General features: G+C 38.5%; 1 protein-coding gene across 3 annotated transcripts in view; it reads left to right on the forward strand.

Annotated features, from left to right (window-relative positions):
• Positions 1-16,608, forward strand: part of Taf1 (TATA-box binding protein associated factor 1) — a 71,160-nt gene that overhangs the window by 40,237 nt on the left and 14,315 nt on the right. For all 3 annotated transcript variants that reach the window (XM_029534165.1, XM_029534166.1, XM_021187431.2), the window contains exons 28-32: positions 379-556; positions 6,143-6,210; positions 8,286-8,408; positions 9,847-9,939; positions 10,021-10,105. In XM_029534165.1, coding sequence (XP_029390025.1) covers positions 379-556; positions 6,143-6,210; positions 8,286-8,408; positions 9,847-9,939; positions 10,021-10,105 — 547 coding nt within the window. The remainder of the gene's footprint in view (positions 1-378; positions 557-6,142; positions 6,211-8,285; positions 8,409-9,846; positions 9,940-10,020; positions 10,106-16,608) is intronic.

Raw genomic sequence — 16,608 nt, forward strand, 5'->3', positions numbered from 1 at the left:
AGAAGAAGAAGAAGAAGAAGAAGAAGAAGAAGAAGAAGAAGAAGAAGAAGAAGAAGAAGAAGAAGAGAAGAGAAAAGAAAAAGTGGTTTAATGCAAGAAACAGTTACTATGTCTGAAAAATCCCTTGAGAGTTGGTAAACCAGTAAGATATAATTGGCTCTGCCGGGCGTGGTGACACACGCCTTTAATCCCAGCACTCGGGAGGCAGAGGCAGGTGGATTTCTGAGTTCGAGGCCAGCCTGGCCTACAAAGTGAGTTCCAGGATAGCCAGGGCTATACAGAGAAACCCTGTCTCAAAAAAACAAACAAACAAAAAAGATATAATTGGCTGTGTCAAGTGTTCTTGCTCACAAACGGTGCTGACTCTTGTTTCCACAGACATACCCTTTCCACACTCCAGTTAATGCAAAGGTTGTAAAGGATTACTACAAAATCATCACTCGACCAATGGATCTACAGACACTCCGTGAAAACGTGCGCAAACGCCTTTACCCATCTCGGGAAGAATTCAGAGAACATTTGGAACTAATTGTGAAAAATAGTGCAACTTATAATGGTAATAGTCCCTTGTTCCTTGACTGCAAGTGTCACCTTTCAGATTCTTATCCCTTGCTGGTTCTAAATTCAGAGTAGATTAGAATGAAGGAAAACACTTTAATGTGCATTTTTTTTGGTATGCACATCGGGTAGTGTACATTTCAGTCATATAATAAGTGTTGCTTGTTTTTTGTTTGTTTGTTTGTTTGGGGTTTTTCTTTGTTTTTTGTTTGTTTGTTTTTCGCCTAGCGTGTTGCTTGTTTTTAGTTTTATTATTTAATCCATTTTTTTTTGAGTCATGGTCTCACTATGTAGCTCTGGATGGCCTGGAACTAACTATGCAGACCAGACCAGCCTCAAAAATCACAGAAACACTTTGGCCTCTTCTCCCAAGTTAGTGCTAGGATTAAATCCATAATCTACCACACTCAGCCTCCTGCTATTTAATTTATAATATATTCTCTGGTGCATTTGAGGTATTGGGTGTGGGTGGACTCTACAAAGGACGTTCTTGTAGCCATATTTTGTGTATTCTAATTCAGTCTGCATTTTTATTACAGGGGCTAGATGTCCATTTTGTTTAAAAAAAAACAGGAATGGCAGGGAGGAAGAAGTCAGTGTGCATTAATTCATATATAAGTGTTGGCATCCAGAGTACAGATAATACCAATACAGCTAGGATGTAGTTTAACATCTCATGACCTCTTCTGTTTTCTCATGTATAAACAGGACAATAATGATAGCTAGATTCGGAAGCTTTCCACAAGCTAGTCCAAGTTACTTATTAAATTTCATTTCCAATGACTAGCTTCCATGCCCACTGTAGACTCTATTCATACTCACCATTATATTTTATTTGAATATTCCAAAGTACTTCTTCATGTCTTTGCAGTCTTTTTCCCTCTTTCTGAAGTTCCCTTTGACTGCTCAAAAAACAAAACATACAAAAAAAACAAAACAACAAAAAAACCACCAAACTTGTTTTATTTTTGTTTTTTGATCCTCTGTGTTCTGGAACACAGTAAAATCAGCTTTAAAACTCTTATCCCCTAATTATTTATGTATCCAGCCAGTTTGTGATTTGCTAGAAATAATGTTATTTATGTTGACAGTTCAGACAGAGCTGAGCAAAGTGTCGGATTGTATACAAGGGAAGAAAGAGGAGGTTGGAAATGGTGGCATATGTCTACAATCCCAACACCTGTGAAGCAGAGACAGGATCAGGAGTTCAAGGTCATCCTTGGTAGCTACATAGCAAGTTCAAAACCAGCTTGGGCTACATGAGATACTGTCTCAAAAATAATAAATAATATCAACCAAGCATCTCAACAGATAAAAGCACTAGCTATGTAAGTGCTTACAACCTGAGGTCAATCCCTAGAGTCTACAGTGGAAGGAGGGAACTGACTTTTTTAAAGGGTTTATTTTTATTTTATATATGTAAGTACACTGTTGCTGTCTTCAGACACACCAGAAGAGGGCATTGGATCCCATTAAAGATGGTTGTGAGCCACCATGTGTTTGCTGGGAATTGAACTCAGGACCTTTAGAAGAACAGTCAGTGCTCTTAACCACTGAGCCATCTCTGCAGTTCTGGGAACTGACTCTTGAAAGTTGTCCTAACCACACACATGCCATGGCTTATGAACCCACATTTACATTGCGTGTGCACGTGTGCGCGCGCGCGTACACACACACACACACACACCAATTGTAATAAATAAAAAATAGAAGAGAATTAAAATAAAACAAAGCCCCATGGTGGGACGTATGTAACTCAGTGGTAAAGCACTTAACCAGCACGCATTAGGTTCTAGGTTCAGTTTTCAATAGTAGCAAAAAAAAAGTTTCTCATAGCCTTATATCCTTTATTCTTTGATTCACTCTTCTGACTTCCTCACATGACATTCCTGGTAACAGTGGCATGAAATTTTTTATTTGGATTATCTGCCCCCCCCTCCCCGCACACAATATTTCAGCTATTGTTTATTCCTTGATACCACCGTCCCTCCCTCTTTGGGACAGGATCTCTACATACCCAAGCTGATCTTGAACTTGCTGTTTATAGTCCAGACTGGCCTCAAACTTGCTATCCAAGTGCTTTGCTCTCTCGATTACTGTGACTACAGAGTTGTAACACCATAGCTAGCTTATTTTCTTTTATGGATAATAACTTTTTTAGATATTAAGTTAGTAAATATTTTAGATTTTTCCACTTTAAACTAACATAAACAGTTGTGAACATTTATGTTTAAACTTTTGTGTAGACATTTGCTTTCATTTATCTTTGGTATATGCATAGGAGAGGAATTGCTGAGTTTATAGGGTAGCTTTGACCAGAATCTTGAAAACCTATTATTTTCCCAGTTTCTAGAGTAGCTGTATTACTTTGTAGTTCTACTAGAATTGTAACATGCATTTCATCCTCATTTTGTCTTCTCCTCATCCTCACCAACGCCTGTTAGTCTTTCTATCGTAGTCATCCTAGTTTGTTTCAAGTGGCACATCATGTGTATTTACGTTTCCTTAATGACAGTGAGAGTCTCTGCATGTACTTAGGGTATTGCCCACCTTTTCCTTCTTGATGCTCTCTTCTCTCCTTTCCAGGTGTATTTTATATAGCATTTTTTACTTTTATGTGTATGTATTTGGGTGTATGTACATGATTGTAAGTATCTACAGAGACCGGAGGCTTTGGATCACCCTGAAACTAGAGTTAGAAGTGAGCTACCAGATGTAGATACTGGGAATTGAACTGCAAGAGCAGTACACACTTCTAATCACTGAGCCATCTCTCTGGCTCTTATTCTTTTCTTACTACTTCAGCTCCTATATGTCCACTGATACCTCTATCTTTTGTCTCCATGAAGTCAAGGCTTCATAGCTTTGTTTCCAGGTATTTGCTAGACATGACCTCCTTATCCTACTGGCAATTCATTACCTGATTGCCTGTGTAGATAAATAGTTTTGCTGGCTGCCTAGTTATACAACCTAGAAATTTTAGTCACAATTGATACCATACACCTTTTCTCACACTAGTGAAGTCCTATAAACTATACTATCTGCATTGTTTGAACTTGTCCCTTTCCTTTTTGTTACCCTTGCTACTTGGTTAATTGGAGCCCTTGCTATCTCTTGTTTATCCTCTTGCAACAGTTTTCAAATAGTGTTTTTGCTTTAATTCTTCCTATTGTTGAAGTTCACATCCTATATATGTATGTATCAAAACAAATTGTGACCCTGATGAAATGTATTATAGCATGTTTATATGAATTTGACTATTAGTTCTGTGTCTTTGTTCATTCTCTCTGGAATGTCTTTCCTATTGTATGCCTGTAGAACTATTCTTTAATAACTACCTAAATGTTAGAACAAGCCTTCCCCACTGCCCCCAAAAGCAGAATTTTTGCCTTCTTTTTTATTGTACTAAAGATTGAACCCAGAAGCTGGGCGTGGTGGCACACGCCTTTAATCCCAGCACTCGGGAGGCAGAGACAGGCAGATTTCTGAGTTCGAGGCCAGCCTGGTCTACAAAGTGAGTTCCAGGACAGCCAGGGCTACACAGAGAAACCCTGTCTCAAAACAAAAAGAGAAAAAAAAAGTTTGAGCCCAGAACCTCCAGCATGCTAGGCAACTACTCTACCTCTTAGCTATAAGTCAGCCTCCCCTTTAGTTTTTATTTTGGAATGAGGCCTTGCTAAGTTGCACAGGCTAGCCTTGAACTTTTCTTGTAGTCTAGCCTGAACAGCCTGAATTTCAACTTACAACCTATGCCTCAGCCTCCTGAGTACCTAAAATCCAGCCTGTATCACCAGTCTTGGTTTCCAATTATCAGATTTGATATACAGGGAAATAGAATATGGTTCATATGCAATCAGTGTATTTCATTTATACTGATAGGTTTTTTTTTTAACTTTTATGGAAACTAAGATGAATAAACTTTAGTGTACCTACTCATTGAATTTAACAATCTGTGAGTTTGTGGTGAGCCTTGTTCATTATAGATTTTCTGACTATATCATTTCAGTCATAGATATTTGATAGGATTATACTGTCTTGCAGTGATTTGTTTTCAAGTCATTTTCTTTGACTAATCCAAGATCTTTCTATAATAGGAACTTTTAATTACCCTTATATTCCCATCATTGACCTTGTCTTAGACAAGCTATAAAACATTTGAATGAATAATCAAATGCTGAAATAAATACTAGGGCTAAGGTTAAGGTCCCAGGGGGTCACTAACAAGAATTAGATGGAGGAAAATAATCTAGTAAATGATACTGAAAAGAAGCGGTCAGATATGCAAATTAGAGCTGGGTGCTGGTGGGACAGGCTTTAATCCCAGCACTTGGGAGGCAGAGGCACATGGATTTCTGAGTTTGAGGTCAGTCTGGTCTACATAGTAAGTTCTAGGACAACCAAGGCTGCTCAGAGAAACCCTGCTTTATAAAAACAAAAACAAAAAGAAAAGAAGAAAAAGAAATCCTAGTTAGATCAAAATGTTTTGGGGGTTCCTTTTTAGGTTTGAGATGGTTTCGTTATGTAGTCTAGGCTACCTTGGATCCCCTAGTCCTCTGGTTGAAGCATCTCAAGTGCTGTGATTGATAGATATGTCCCTAACTCCCAGCTCAAAATGTTTTAACTATTCCAAAGACGAGTTTAAATGAAGCAGCTATAAGAAGAGGATGTACAAGAGAGGTCACTTAGTTCAAGAATTTTCTGAAGCTCTTGGTGAGGATTTCTGGGAAACTGAAATAATAAGTCTTTATGCTGAAAATCTGTCTACTAAGCAAAAAAAAAAAGATATTCATTGGTCTCTTTACCATTTTTTAAAAAAGATTTATTTACTTATATGTGAGTACACTGTAGCTGTCTTCAGACACACCAGAAGAGGGCATCAGATCTCATTACAGATGGTTGTGAGCCACCATGTGGTTGCTGGAATTTGAACTCAGGACCTTTGGAAGAGCAGTCAGTGCTCTTAACCGCTGAGCCATCTATCCAGCCCTTTCTTTACCATTCTTAAACACGTTGTTCTCCATAAGCAGAATAATTTTCAACATAAAGCAGCAATAAAGCTGGCTCAGGCCTTTACTCCCAGCACTAGGCAGACAGAGGCAAGTGAATCTCTTAAGTTTGAGACTAGCCTTGTCTACATAGACAGTTCCTGGCTAGCCAGAGCTACATAATGAGACCCTGTCTCAACCAACAAAAACAAAAAAAGCAACTGTAATCCTAGAGTATATGGTCACAAATAAAGAACAGTTAAAATTCATAAATATTGTCTACCCATTGATATATTAGGCACTGAAAAATGGAGTAAAGACTGGTAGTGTCTCTACCTTGTGCACATACCTGTAATCCCAAGGAGGTGAAGGTGGAAGGATCTGAAGTTGGAGGTCATTCTCAGCTACATAGTGAATTCAAGACCAGCCTGGGATAAATGAGACTTTGTCTTAGAAAAATAAAAAAGGAAAAGACTGCTATAGCTGCCTCAGTTACTAAGCTGGTACCTGGGACCTTTTACGTTCTTTAGTAAATGTATGAAGTGTTGGAACCATGTGGCAGCTTTGCTTTATAATGGCTATTTCTTCTTCCTCTGTAGGACCGAAGCACTCACTGACTCAGATTTCTCAATCCATGCTGGATCTCTGCGATGAAAAACTCAAAGAGGTAAGAATTAAAGATAAGACAAAGTAGTGGACATAGTGACACTCACCTAGAATCCTAGCACTTGGGAGTTGGAGACAGAAGGATCAGGAGCATAACATACTCAGCTACATACTGAGTTCAGGAAGAGCCTACATGGGGCTTTGACTCAAAAATCAAAATAAATACGTTTTTTAAAAAATGAGAAATGAAAAAATATGAGAAATGCTGTGGTATATGAAGGTGAAGAATAGTGGAGTTTAGGAACTAGTGTATTTAACAGAAGGAACAGTACCCAAGGGAATAACAAATCTTGATGTATTTGAGGGGTAGGGATTTAGAAATTATATAGGCACTATCTTCTATAGACTGGAAAACCAAATCCAAAGAAGAAAATTCCTTGCTCTGGACTCATGCAGGATATGAAATCCAGAACCTAGTAACTTTAGAAAGCATGATGGAAAATGACTTCCCAGGAGACCTCCTGTTCAGCTCGTTGCTATACCAGCAAAACAAATATATTGACAAAACAATGAGATACTGCCTTATCTAGCTCAGGCTGGCTTAGAACTCAGTGTGTCTGAGAGTTGGCTTTTAAGTTCATGGTGCTACTTTCCCCTCAGCCTCCCAAGTTCTAGCTTTATAGGTCTGTCTGAGCCACTAGGCCTAGAAACAGTTTAATTTTTAAAACCTAATCTAAAAAAAATTTAAAGGAAAATCTTCTGGGCTGTTTTGTTTGTTTTCTTCCCCTGTGTGCTTGAAACTGAACCTAGGGTCTTGCCTTACTAAGTAAGCACTCTACCACTAAGTTACAGGCCTTGTCCCTGTGTAAACCCCTATTCTTACCAATGAAGATTGTGGTCCCCTAAAAGTTTATAAAAGCACAAGTAATAATGAAGTTTGATACATAGATGGCTTAACAAAAGAGAACATGATTGATAAACATGGAAAATTTTATCATGTTGCTTGAGATAAATTATATGTTTAAGCCACAGTTACCCAGGCCTAGTAATATACTGACTATAGCACATGAGAGTCAGAGGCAAGATGAGCACAAGTTCTGGGTCAGCCTGGGCTATATATTGAGACCGTGTCTCAAAATTAAAAAAACAACCAAAAACACCCTGCCCCTAATTAGATGCCTCTCTGTATCTATTAGAATGCTAAAGTTTTGTATACTGTATGGAGATTCAATATTGGTACACAGAGGAGGTACAGGCAAGAGGATCAGAAATTCAAGCCGGGCGTGGTGGCGCACGCCTTTAATCCCAGCACTTGGGAGGCAGAGGCAGGCGGATTTCTGAGTTCGAGGCCAGCCTGGTCTACAAAGTGAGTTCCAGGACAGCCAGGGCTATACAGAGAAACCCTGTGTCCAAAAACCAAAAAAGGAAAGAAAGAAAGAAAGAAAGAAAGAAAGAAAGAAAGAAAGAAAGAAAAAGAAAGAAATTAATTCAAGGTAATTTGTAGCAACACTGCAAGTTCAAAGTTAGCCTGTGACTTAGGAGACCCTGTCTCAAAAAAAAGATTCTAAGACTAAGGATTAAGGATACAGACAGAACTCCAAGGACAAGGCAATGAGAACATAAGAGATTTTTGTAGTACACAGACTGAAATGAATTTGTTTAACTAAGTTTCCTTATACAAGTCACTAATCAGGCTGGGGTTATATATTAAATGTCAAGTCAACCTGTGTTACATAGGATACATACCCTGTTAGAAAAACAAACAAAAATAGCCATTAACTAGTGGTAATGTTGTTCTGTATTCTTGGCATTCATTTTATGTAAAAGACAATGTTATAAAAGCCAAATTTGCCAAAAATGTTGTAGCTAAACTGGTGATGTCTTGACCTTTTCTATTCTTGGTATTATATAAGCATGGAATGTAGAATATGGGATTTGCTGGCATGTTCCTTTGTGATCCTTTAGCCAAACTGTCATTTATCTAGATTGACCTGAAACCAGATAGTAAATAATTCAGAGGTAAATTTTGGAGGACTAAAGTCATAGAAAGCTAGCTGGACTTTAAATTATCTTTAGCTTTTCTGTGAATATCATATGTCAGGAAAACTGCTTTCATTTTGTTTTGCTTTATTTCAGAAAGAGGATAAGTTGGCACGTTTAGAGAAAGCTATCAACCCCTTGCTTGACGATGATGATCAAGTAGCCTTTTCTTTTATTCTGGATAACATTGTCACTCAGAAAATGATGGCAGTTCCAGATGTAAGTAATTTTCATGCCAAATACTGAGAGGATGGAAAGAAGTGCATAGAGTGTGTATTACGAGATTAAATGGGGTGATGGATGGCCATAGGAACTGGGATGTAATTTTAAATATCAACCTTTTGCTATGTGAATTTATTATCATTGAAAGTAAAGATGCCAAGTGTGTTTGAATATTAAGAGATTTTGTTTTTGTTTTTGTTTTTCTGAGACAGGGTTTCTCTGTATAGCCCTGGCTGTCCTGGAACTTACTCTGTAGACCAGGCTGGCCTCGAACTCAGAAATCTGCCTGCCTCTGCCTCCCAAGTTCTGGGATTAAAGGTGTGTGCCACCACTACAGGCTATATTAAAAGATTCTTTTTTAAAAAAAAATCTGAGGGCATCAGATTTCATTATGGATGGTTGTGAGCCACCATGTGGTTGTTGGGATTTGAATTCAGGACCTTTGGAAGAGCAGTCGGCACTCTTAACCACTAAGCCATCTCGCCAGCCCAAGAGATTCTTACTTCCTAATATCAGTATTGAGTATTTCTACATTCTTGAATAGCCTGGGAGAGCAGAGCTGTCAACTAATAGTAGATTCTTGATTTAGAAATGCTCATATACAAATAACACTTTTAACATTTTTATTACATGTATTTATTTGTGCATGTTGGGGAGGAAGGCATAAGTCATGTTTTGTGTGTGGTCAAAACAACTTGGTAGAGTATAGTGGTACAACTTCTCATCCTAGCACTTGGGAGGCAAAAAGCAGGTGGACCTCTGAATTTAAGGCAAGCCAAGGCTACACAGTAGGACCCTGCCATTTTTTTTAAGCCCTTGGGGAATTGTTTGGCTTCCCTTCTAACCTGTGGGTTCCAGTAATTAAATTCCGGTCAGTGGGCTTGTTGGTAATCACCTCTACCCACTAAGCCATTTAGCCTGTTCACAAAAAAAAAACCAAAAAACCAAAAAACAAAAAACAAAAAAAACCCACAACAATTACTCAATGTTGTTGTCCTTTTTTGTTTGTTTTTTTTTTCCAACATTTTATGGTAAGGCTATTATCATACTAGTTCTGTAGACCATTGTATATATTGGCCCCCCCAGAAATTCTGAATTAAATTTTCTGTTGCATATAGTCATAATGATCTATGTCTACAGTATTAAATTTTTTTTTCTAGATAAAACTGTGGGATAAGGAATTTTATTCTAGTTTGCAAAACTTGGTCTTTAATACAGAAATAAGATTTTAGTTGTAAGTTTAGAGGGATTCTCACTTTATCTGGATGTGAGAATCCTTAATGAGATCCTGAAATTATAATTTTGTGTGCAGATTCGTATTTCTGTGGAACGAGTCTATACGTTCCATCAGAAATATTTATAACTCAATGAAAATTGGGCCTCTTTGGTATAAGTAATGGTTTTCATTTGACTTCCCATGCTTTCTTTTTACTAGTCTTGGCCATTTCATCACCCAGTTAATAAGAAGTTTGTTCCAGATTATTACAAAGTGATTGTCAGTCCAATGGATTTGGAGACTATACGTAAGGTCAGTGATTTTTTTTATGATCAGTGGCTTTTTATAATATTTTTGTATGTGTAGCTGAGTGCCTGACTGTTTTTATCATAGAATATCTCCAAGCACAAATACCAGAGTCGAGAGAGCTTTCTAGACGACGTAAACCTGATTCTGGCCAACAGTGTTAAGTACAATGGTGGGTATATATTTTTTTCCTCTATCATCAGTTTTATCTATCCAGCATTAATTTATATTTCTAAAATTTTAAGGCTTAAGCAGGTTTGAACAGTGATAGCTAAATCAAGTAACTTAGTTTGCTTTTTAAAATTTTGTTTCTACATTTATGTATTTGTGCTATCCTTGTGTGCTTTTGGAGGTTAGGGGACAACTCAGAGAATTGGTTCTCTGTTTCCACCATGTGGGTTGGAACCTAGATTGTCAGGTTCAGTGCTGAACCATTTAATCTGCTCAGTTTTTAAAGTAGGTACATATTTTAGTGTGTGTTCTGTAAGAATCACTATTAAAGGATGGAAATCAGTCTATCCTTACTTTTAAAATCGTGTAAAGCATAGGAAAGAAAATGAGGCATTAATGAAAATCAAATGGATGCTCCCTGTCCTTTGAGTCATCATTGTGTTTCTATAAGCTTAGAAAAGTTATATCCCAAAGTTAGATGGAGCTGAGGCTGAAATGTGTAACTGGCTATATAGACCATGGCAAACTCTGCTGTATGTAATTTTGCTCGGCACCTGAATCGATGGAATAATGTATGCTAAACACTTGGCTAGCTGCTTTAACTTCTGATGATAAGGATGGTCTCTGTGTTCAAGTGCTTTATACTTCAGTTGGTATAAACAAAACACATCTTGTCAAGGGCTATAAATAGAAAGATATACAAAATGCATTAGTGGGAAAACAATACTTTAATCTGAGGGCTAGGAAAGACTTCATAAACTAGTAAAAGTTAAAGATTTTTTGTTTTTGATACATGGTCTCATGTATTGTAGGCTGACCTTGAACCTGCTCTACTCTTGAGTTCATCTTCCTGCTCTCACCTCTCATGTTTGTGGGGCACCAAGCATGGCTAAGTCTTTTTGTTGTTTTGAGACAAGCATCTCACTGTGTAGCCCTACCTGACCTGGACCTCACTCTGTAGAGCTCATAGAGACTGACCTGTCTCTGCTACCACCCTCAATCCAAGAAATTATTATAATTTAAAAACGGTTTAAAGGGCCAGGTGTGTTGGTACACACTTTAAATTCCAGCACTTGGGAGACAGAAGAAGATGGGTCTCTGTGAGTTTGAGGCCAGCCTGGTCTACATAGTGAGTCCAGAATAGCCAGGGCTCAGTTACACAGAGAAACCCTGTCTTGAAACAACAACAACAACAACAAAAAACCCTGTAATATTTATATTTTAATTATGTGTCGGTGTGCATGTAAGGCAAGGTGCCTGTGGAGACCAGAAGGGAGCATGAGATCCCCTAGAGCTGGAGTTAGAAGTGAATGTGAGGTGCCTGACATGGGTGCTGGAAACGGAAGTTAGGTCTTCCTCAAAAGCAGCAAATGTTCTTAACCATTTGAGTCATCTTTCTAGCCTCAGGAATTTGTTTTTTAACTGAGTCTTAAGGGATGCTCACTATCATGGTTAAATACTGAGCATCTTCTATGCTGAACAATAGTCAAGAGGAAAAGGATGATGAAGTTCCAGATAGCCAAATACAAAAATACATGGGCTGGAGAGATTGCTCAGCGATTAAGAGCACTGACTGCTCTTCCAAAGGTCTTGAGTTCAAATCCCAGCAACCACATGGTGGCTCACAACCATCCGTAATGAGATCTGATGCCCTCTTCTGGTGTGTCTGAAGACAGCTACAATGTACTTAGACATAATAATAAATAAATCTTTAAAAAATGCATAAAAATGCTTTAGATGGAAAAGTACAAATAAGTTTGGCTTGAGTATAAGGTGATGGCTAGGTTTGACTATAAAACAAAACAAGGGAAATACAACCGAGGTTCAAAGGCCCAATAAGTCACACTAAACCAGTGGGAGAGGACAGAGATATAGTTTTAGTAAATACCATTTGGGAAGTTATCAAATAATAAAATGGAGGGGAATGAGATTTGGAGACTAGTAAAGAAACTCTTAACAGTACCCATGTTGAAAAACAAAACTTAATAGCCTGGACAGTTAAGAAGCAGCAGCAAAAAAGGCCTGGCATGGTTGCACATGCCTTTGACCCTAGCACTCAGGAGACAGTGGCAGGCAGTGAGTTCAAGGATAGCTTGGTTGGTCTACATGGTAAGTCCCAGGATAACTAGGGCTCCAAAGAGAGACTCTATTTCACAAAAAAACAAAAAACAAAAAACAAAACGATATGGGCAATGGTGGTACATGCCTTTGATCCCAGCATTGGGGAGACAGAAGCAGATAAACCTCTGTGAGTTTGAGGACAGCCAGGGCTACACAGAAGATATTGTCTTGATTAAAAAGAAAAGGAAAGAAAAGAAAAGAAAAGAAAAGAAAAGAAAAGAAAAGAAAAGAAAAGAAAAGAAAAGAGAAAAGAAGAAGCAATGAGAATGAAAAGAATGGAAAGGTGGGACAGATTATATAGATAGTAAGAAAGCAAAATTGATACTTCGTAATTGGACCATGATTGGTACCTTTATAAAATGCTCTGTGTGTTTGTGTTTTAAGTGGTACATTACAAACAAAAAAATAATAGAAAGAAAGGCCAGCCAGGCATGGTGGCGCACGCCTTTATTCCCAGCACTCGGGAGGCAGAGGCAGGTGGATTTCTGAGTTCGAGGCCAGCCTGGTCTACAAAGTGAGTTCCAGGACAGCCAGGGCTACACAGAGAAACCCTGTCTCGAAAAACCAAAAAGAAAAAAGAAAAAGAAAAAGAAAAGAAAAGAAAAGAAAAGAAAAGAAAAGAAAAGAAAAGAAAAGAAAAGAAAAGAAAAGAAAGATAGGCCAATGGGTCAAAGGGCACAGCACCTGGAAAGTGAAGTGGTGCTGTAGAATGACAAGGAAGAAGTCCATTTCAAGTATAAGAAAGCTGCTAAAATCAGGTCTAGGGAGTTGGGTTTCAAAGTGTTTCATTACTTATAGAATAAAGGCTCAATAAGTGTTCCTTGTCGCTCTTTATCAGTAGTTCCTTAAATACACTTTTGTAGCACTGTATGCTTTATTGGAATTTGAAGTTTGGGCTGGGCATAATTTTTGGATGGCAGCATAACTTTAATCCCAGCACACTATAAGCAGAGGCAGGCAGATCTCTGAGAGTTTGAGGCCAGCATGATGGTGAGTTCCAGGCCAGACCAGCTAGAGTTACATCTCATATCTATCTCATATCTAGCCCTGGCTAGCCTGGAATTCCCTATGTAGCCATTGTACCTATCTTACAATTAGTGCTTAAGGGGCTGGTGAGATGGTTCAGCCGTTGATTGCACTGAGGATCTCTTTGAGTTCCAGGCCAGCAAGGGCTATATGTAGGACCTTGTCTTCAACAATAAAAACAAACCTAGGTAGTAATAGCCTCTTTTTTTATAAAAAAAAGTACCATTTTGTTTGTTGAAGACAGGGTCTCACTTTGTTGTCTTGGCTGGCCTTAAACTCATAAAGACCTGCCTGCTTCTGCCTCCTGAGTGCTGTAATTAAAAGCACATGCCAGCCGGGTGTGGTGGCGCACGCCTTTGGTCCCAACACTCGGATGGCAGAGGCAGGTGGATTTCTGAGTTCGAGGCCAGCCTGGTCTACAAAGTGAGTTCAGGACAACCAGGGCCATACAGAGAAACCCTGCCTCGAAAATCCAAAGAAAAAAGCATATGCCACTACATTCAGCTTAATTAATTCAAGAATTGATTATGTAGACAAGACTAGCCTCTGCTTCCTAAGTGTTGGTATTGTTTTCTGCATGTGTGAGTATGATACTTATTTTTCTTTTTTTTTCTTTTTTTTTTTGTTTGTTTTTTTCAAGACAGGGTTTCTCTGTGTAGCCCTGGCTGTCCTGGAACTCACTTTGTAGACCAGGCTGGCCTCGAACTCAGAAATCTGCCTGCCTCTGCCTCCTGAGTGGATACTTATTTTCTTAGGAGAGAGTTATTTCTAGTATAGTAAAAATAGTATTAAGGGAACTGTAAGCCTTAATGGCAAAACTGTTCACCTAGTGAGCAGGTAGTCTTTGTAATCTTACAGCTGTCTGGCAGTAATAATGCTTGTTTTCTCCTCTCCGTGCTTTGTTTGCTTCTTGTTACATCACTGCAAATAAAGGAAAAAAGAATTTTTTTTATCTTAATAACATTCTGTTTTCCTAAAGCAGTCATTAAATTTCCACTATTTAAGAACATGATTCTCTAAGCTCTGCAAATCCTTATTTAATTGGGTAAACTCTGAGTAAATACATTTTTTTGGTAAGATAGTTGAGGTCCCTTTGGCCATGATTTAATAAAAAAGTGAAATATACTCACAGGTTTTCTTTCTTCTTCTTTTTCTTTTTCTTCTCTTCCTCCTCCTCTTCTTCCTCTTCCTCTCCCTCCTCCTTCTTCTTCTTTGCTAGTGAGTAACTTAATCTGTTGGGTAGAATGATAATTTATCTTAATTTACCTTTCCTGGTAATTATGGCACCATTCTGGAAACAACTGGTGTGTTTGTGTATGTTTCCTTGTAAGGTCTAGGAAACCGGACTTCTATTTCTGTTTTATTCTCCCTTCCAGCAGCCTCAACACTTTGTTCCCAGAGAGGCCCCGTTACCTTTGTATGTCTATCTTTTTTCCCCTACAGCTCATCGCCTTATTTTAGTAAGTTCCTGATGTATTTCAAGATACAGAGTCGTATTTTTAGGTTTATGGAGGTGGATGTGGACCTTGGGATAATTTTATTCTACCCAGAAAAAAGATACATACAGAATTTTGTTCAAGAAGTTTGAGAATCTCTTTGCTTCATTACTTCTTCATTCAAGAACTGCTGCTATAGATAACAGTAAGAAAATGTCTGGTTATGTGTATATGCTTAACAGTGGTTTACCCAACTCTAGCATATTTCATTATAAAGACTGAAATGCTAATTTTCATACATAGTAGCAAAATGGAATTAAATAGCTGGAAACTAAGACTCTTGAACACAGGCTGTCTAAAACCAGCAGCAGTTACAGATAGCCTGTGATAAAAACATAGGCAAGGGATAGCATTTGTAATTTTCTTTTTATATTCTAGAGGCATTATTAGTGAATATTTCTTTAGAGGTATTGGTTCCAAAGGAAGTAGGAAGAGATGTTTTCAAAATGATTTCCAGAGAGAAACACTGAAACATGTAAAATTAATTTTCTTCATATTAAAATTGACATGTTGAGAATTTGATCTGTGTTTATATGTCCAAACTGAAAAAGACTAAAAGCTGAATTTCTAGTCCATGTCCTTGTAGGCATCAGAGCCAGTATACAGAAACTGGTATTATATTAGTTCATTTTAAGGAGGTCTGTAGCCTATCTGCAGCCTGGATTTGTCTGTATCATTACATACCCACCACGTGAAGCTTGTTCATCTGCTTATGTGCAGACACAGACTAGAAGGTGTTTGATATCCTTTTCTCTCATTCTCTGCATATTCCTTTGAGGCAGGTTCTCCTCCTGAACCTGCAACCTGGTCTTGCTAGGCATGAAGCCAGCAAGCCCCAGCAATCCTCCTGTGTCTGTTCTGCTCAAATCTGGGGATACAGGTATTTTGGGGAATCCTCAGATTATTATGTATATGATATATACATATATAATATGTATATATCTGACTAGTCTTCATGATTGAAGAGTAAGTGCTTTTTTTTAAAGATTTATTTATTATATGTAAGTACACTGTAGCTGTCTTCAGACACTCCAGAAGAGGACGTCAGATCTCATTACAGATGGTTGTAAGCCACCATGTGGTTGCTGGGAATTGAACTCAGGACCTTCGGAAGAACAGTCAGTGCTCTTAACCTCTGAGCCATCTCTCCAGCCCCCAGAGTAAGTGCTTTTAAGCACTGAGCCATCATTCTGGGTCTACAATAAATTTTGATTAGGACAGAGTCTCACTGGGTGGTGGTGGTGGTGCACACCTTTAATCCCAGCACTCTAGAGGCAGGGGCAGGTGGTTCTCTGAATTCAAGGCCAGCCTGGTCTGCAGAGTGAGTTCCAGGAAAGCCAGGGCTATACAGGGAAACCCTGTCTTGGGGAACAGGGGCAAGTGTCTTGCTTTATAGGCTGGGCAAGAACTTGTAATTATCCTGCCTCAATCTCCCAAAATGCTGAAATTACAGGCATAAGCCACCATGCATGGCTTTCCTGAGAACCTTTGCATGTAGTCTCCTTTCTGTCAGTATTTTGAATATCAAACTTCTGATTGATTAGAACTAGGAGATAAAAAACAAGGTAGGCATAGTGGTGCATGCATTTGGGAGGAAGAGGCAGGTGGGTTTCTGAGTTTGAGGCCTGGTCTATAGAGCAAGTTCCAGGAGCCGGGGCTACAGAGAAATCCTGTCTTTAAAAGCACAAACAAACAAAAACCAAAACTAAGATCAAAAATCCAAAAACAAGCTATAGCTGTACTTTGTGTATGTTGGGAGGGTGTATATAGGTGAGACAGTATCTTGGTGTTACAAGTTGTGCTGGCCTCCTGCCTTGGCCTCTCTAGTACTTAGATAAAAGGTCAGTGCCACTACACTATT

The sequence above is a fragment of the Mus pahari genome, chromosome X (genome assembly GCF_900095145.1).
Source record: "Mus pahari chromosome X, PAHARI_EIJ_v1.1, whole genome shotgun sequence".
Lineage (NCBI taxonomy): Eukaryota > Metazoa > Chordata > Mammalia > Rodentia > Muridae > Mus > Mus pahari.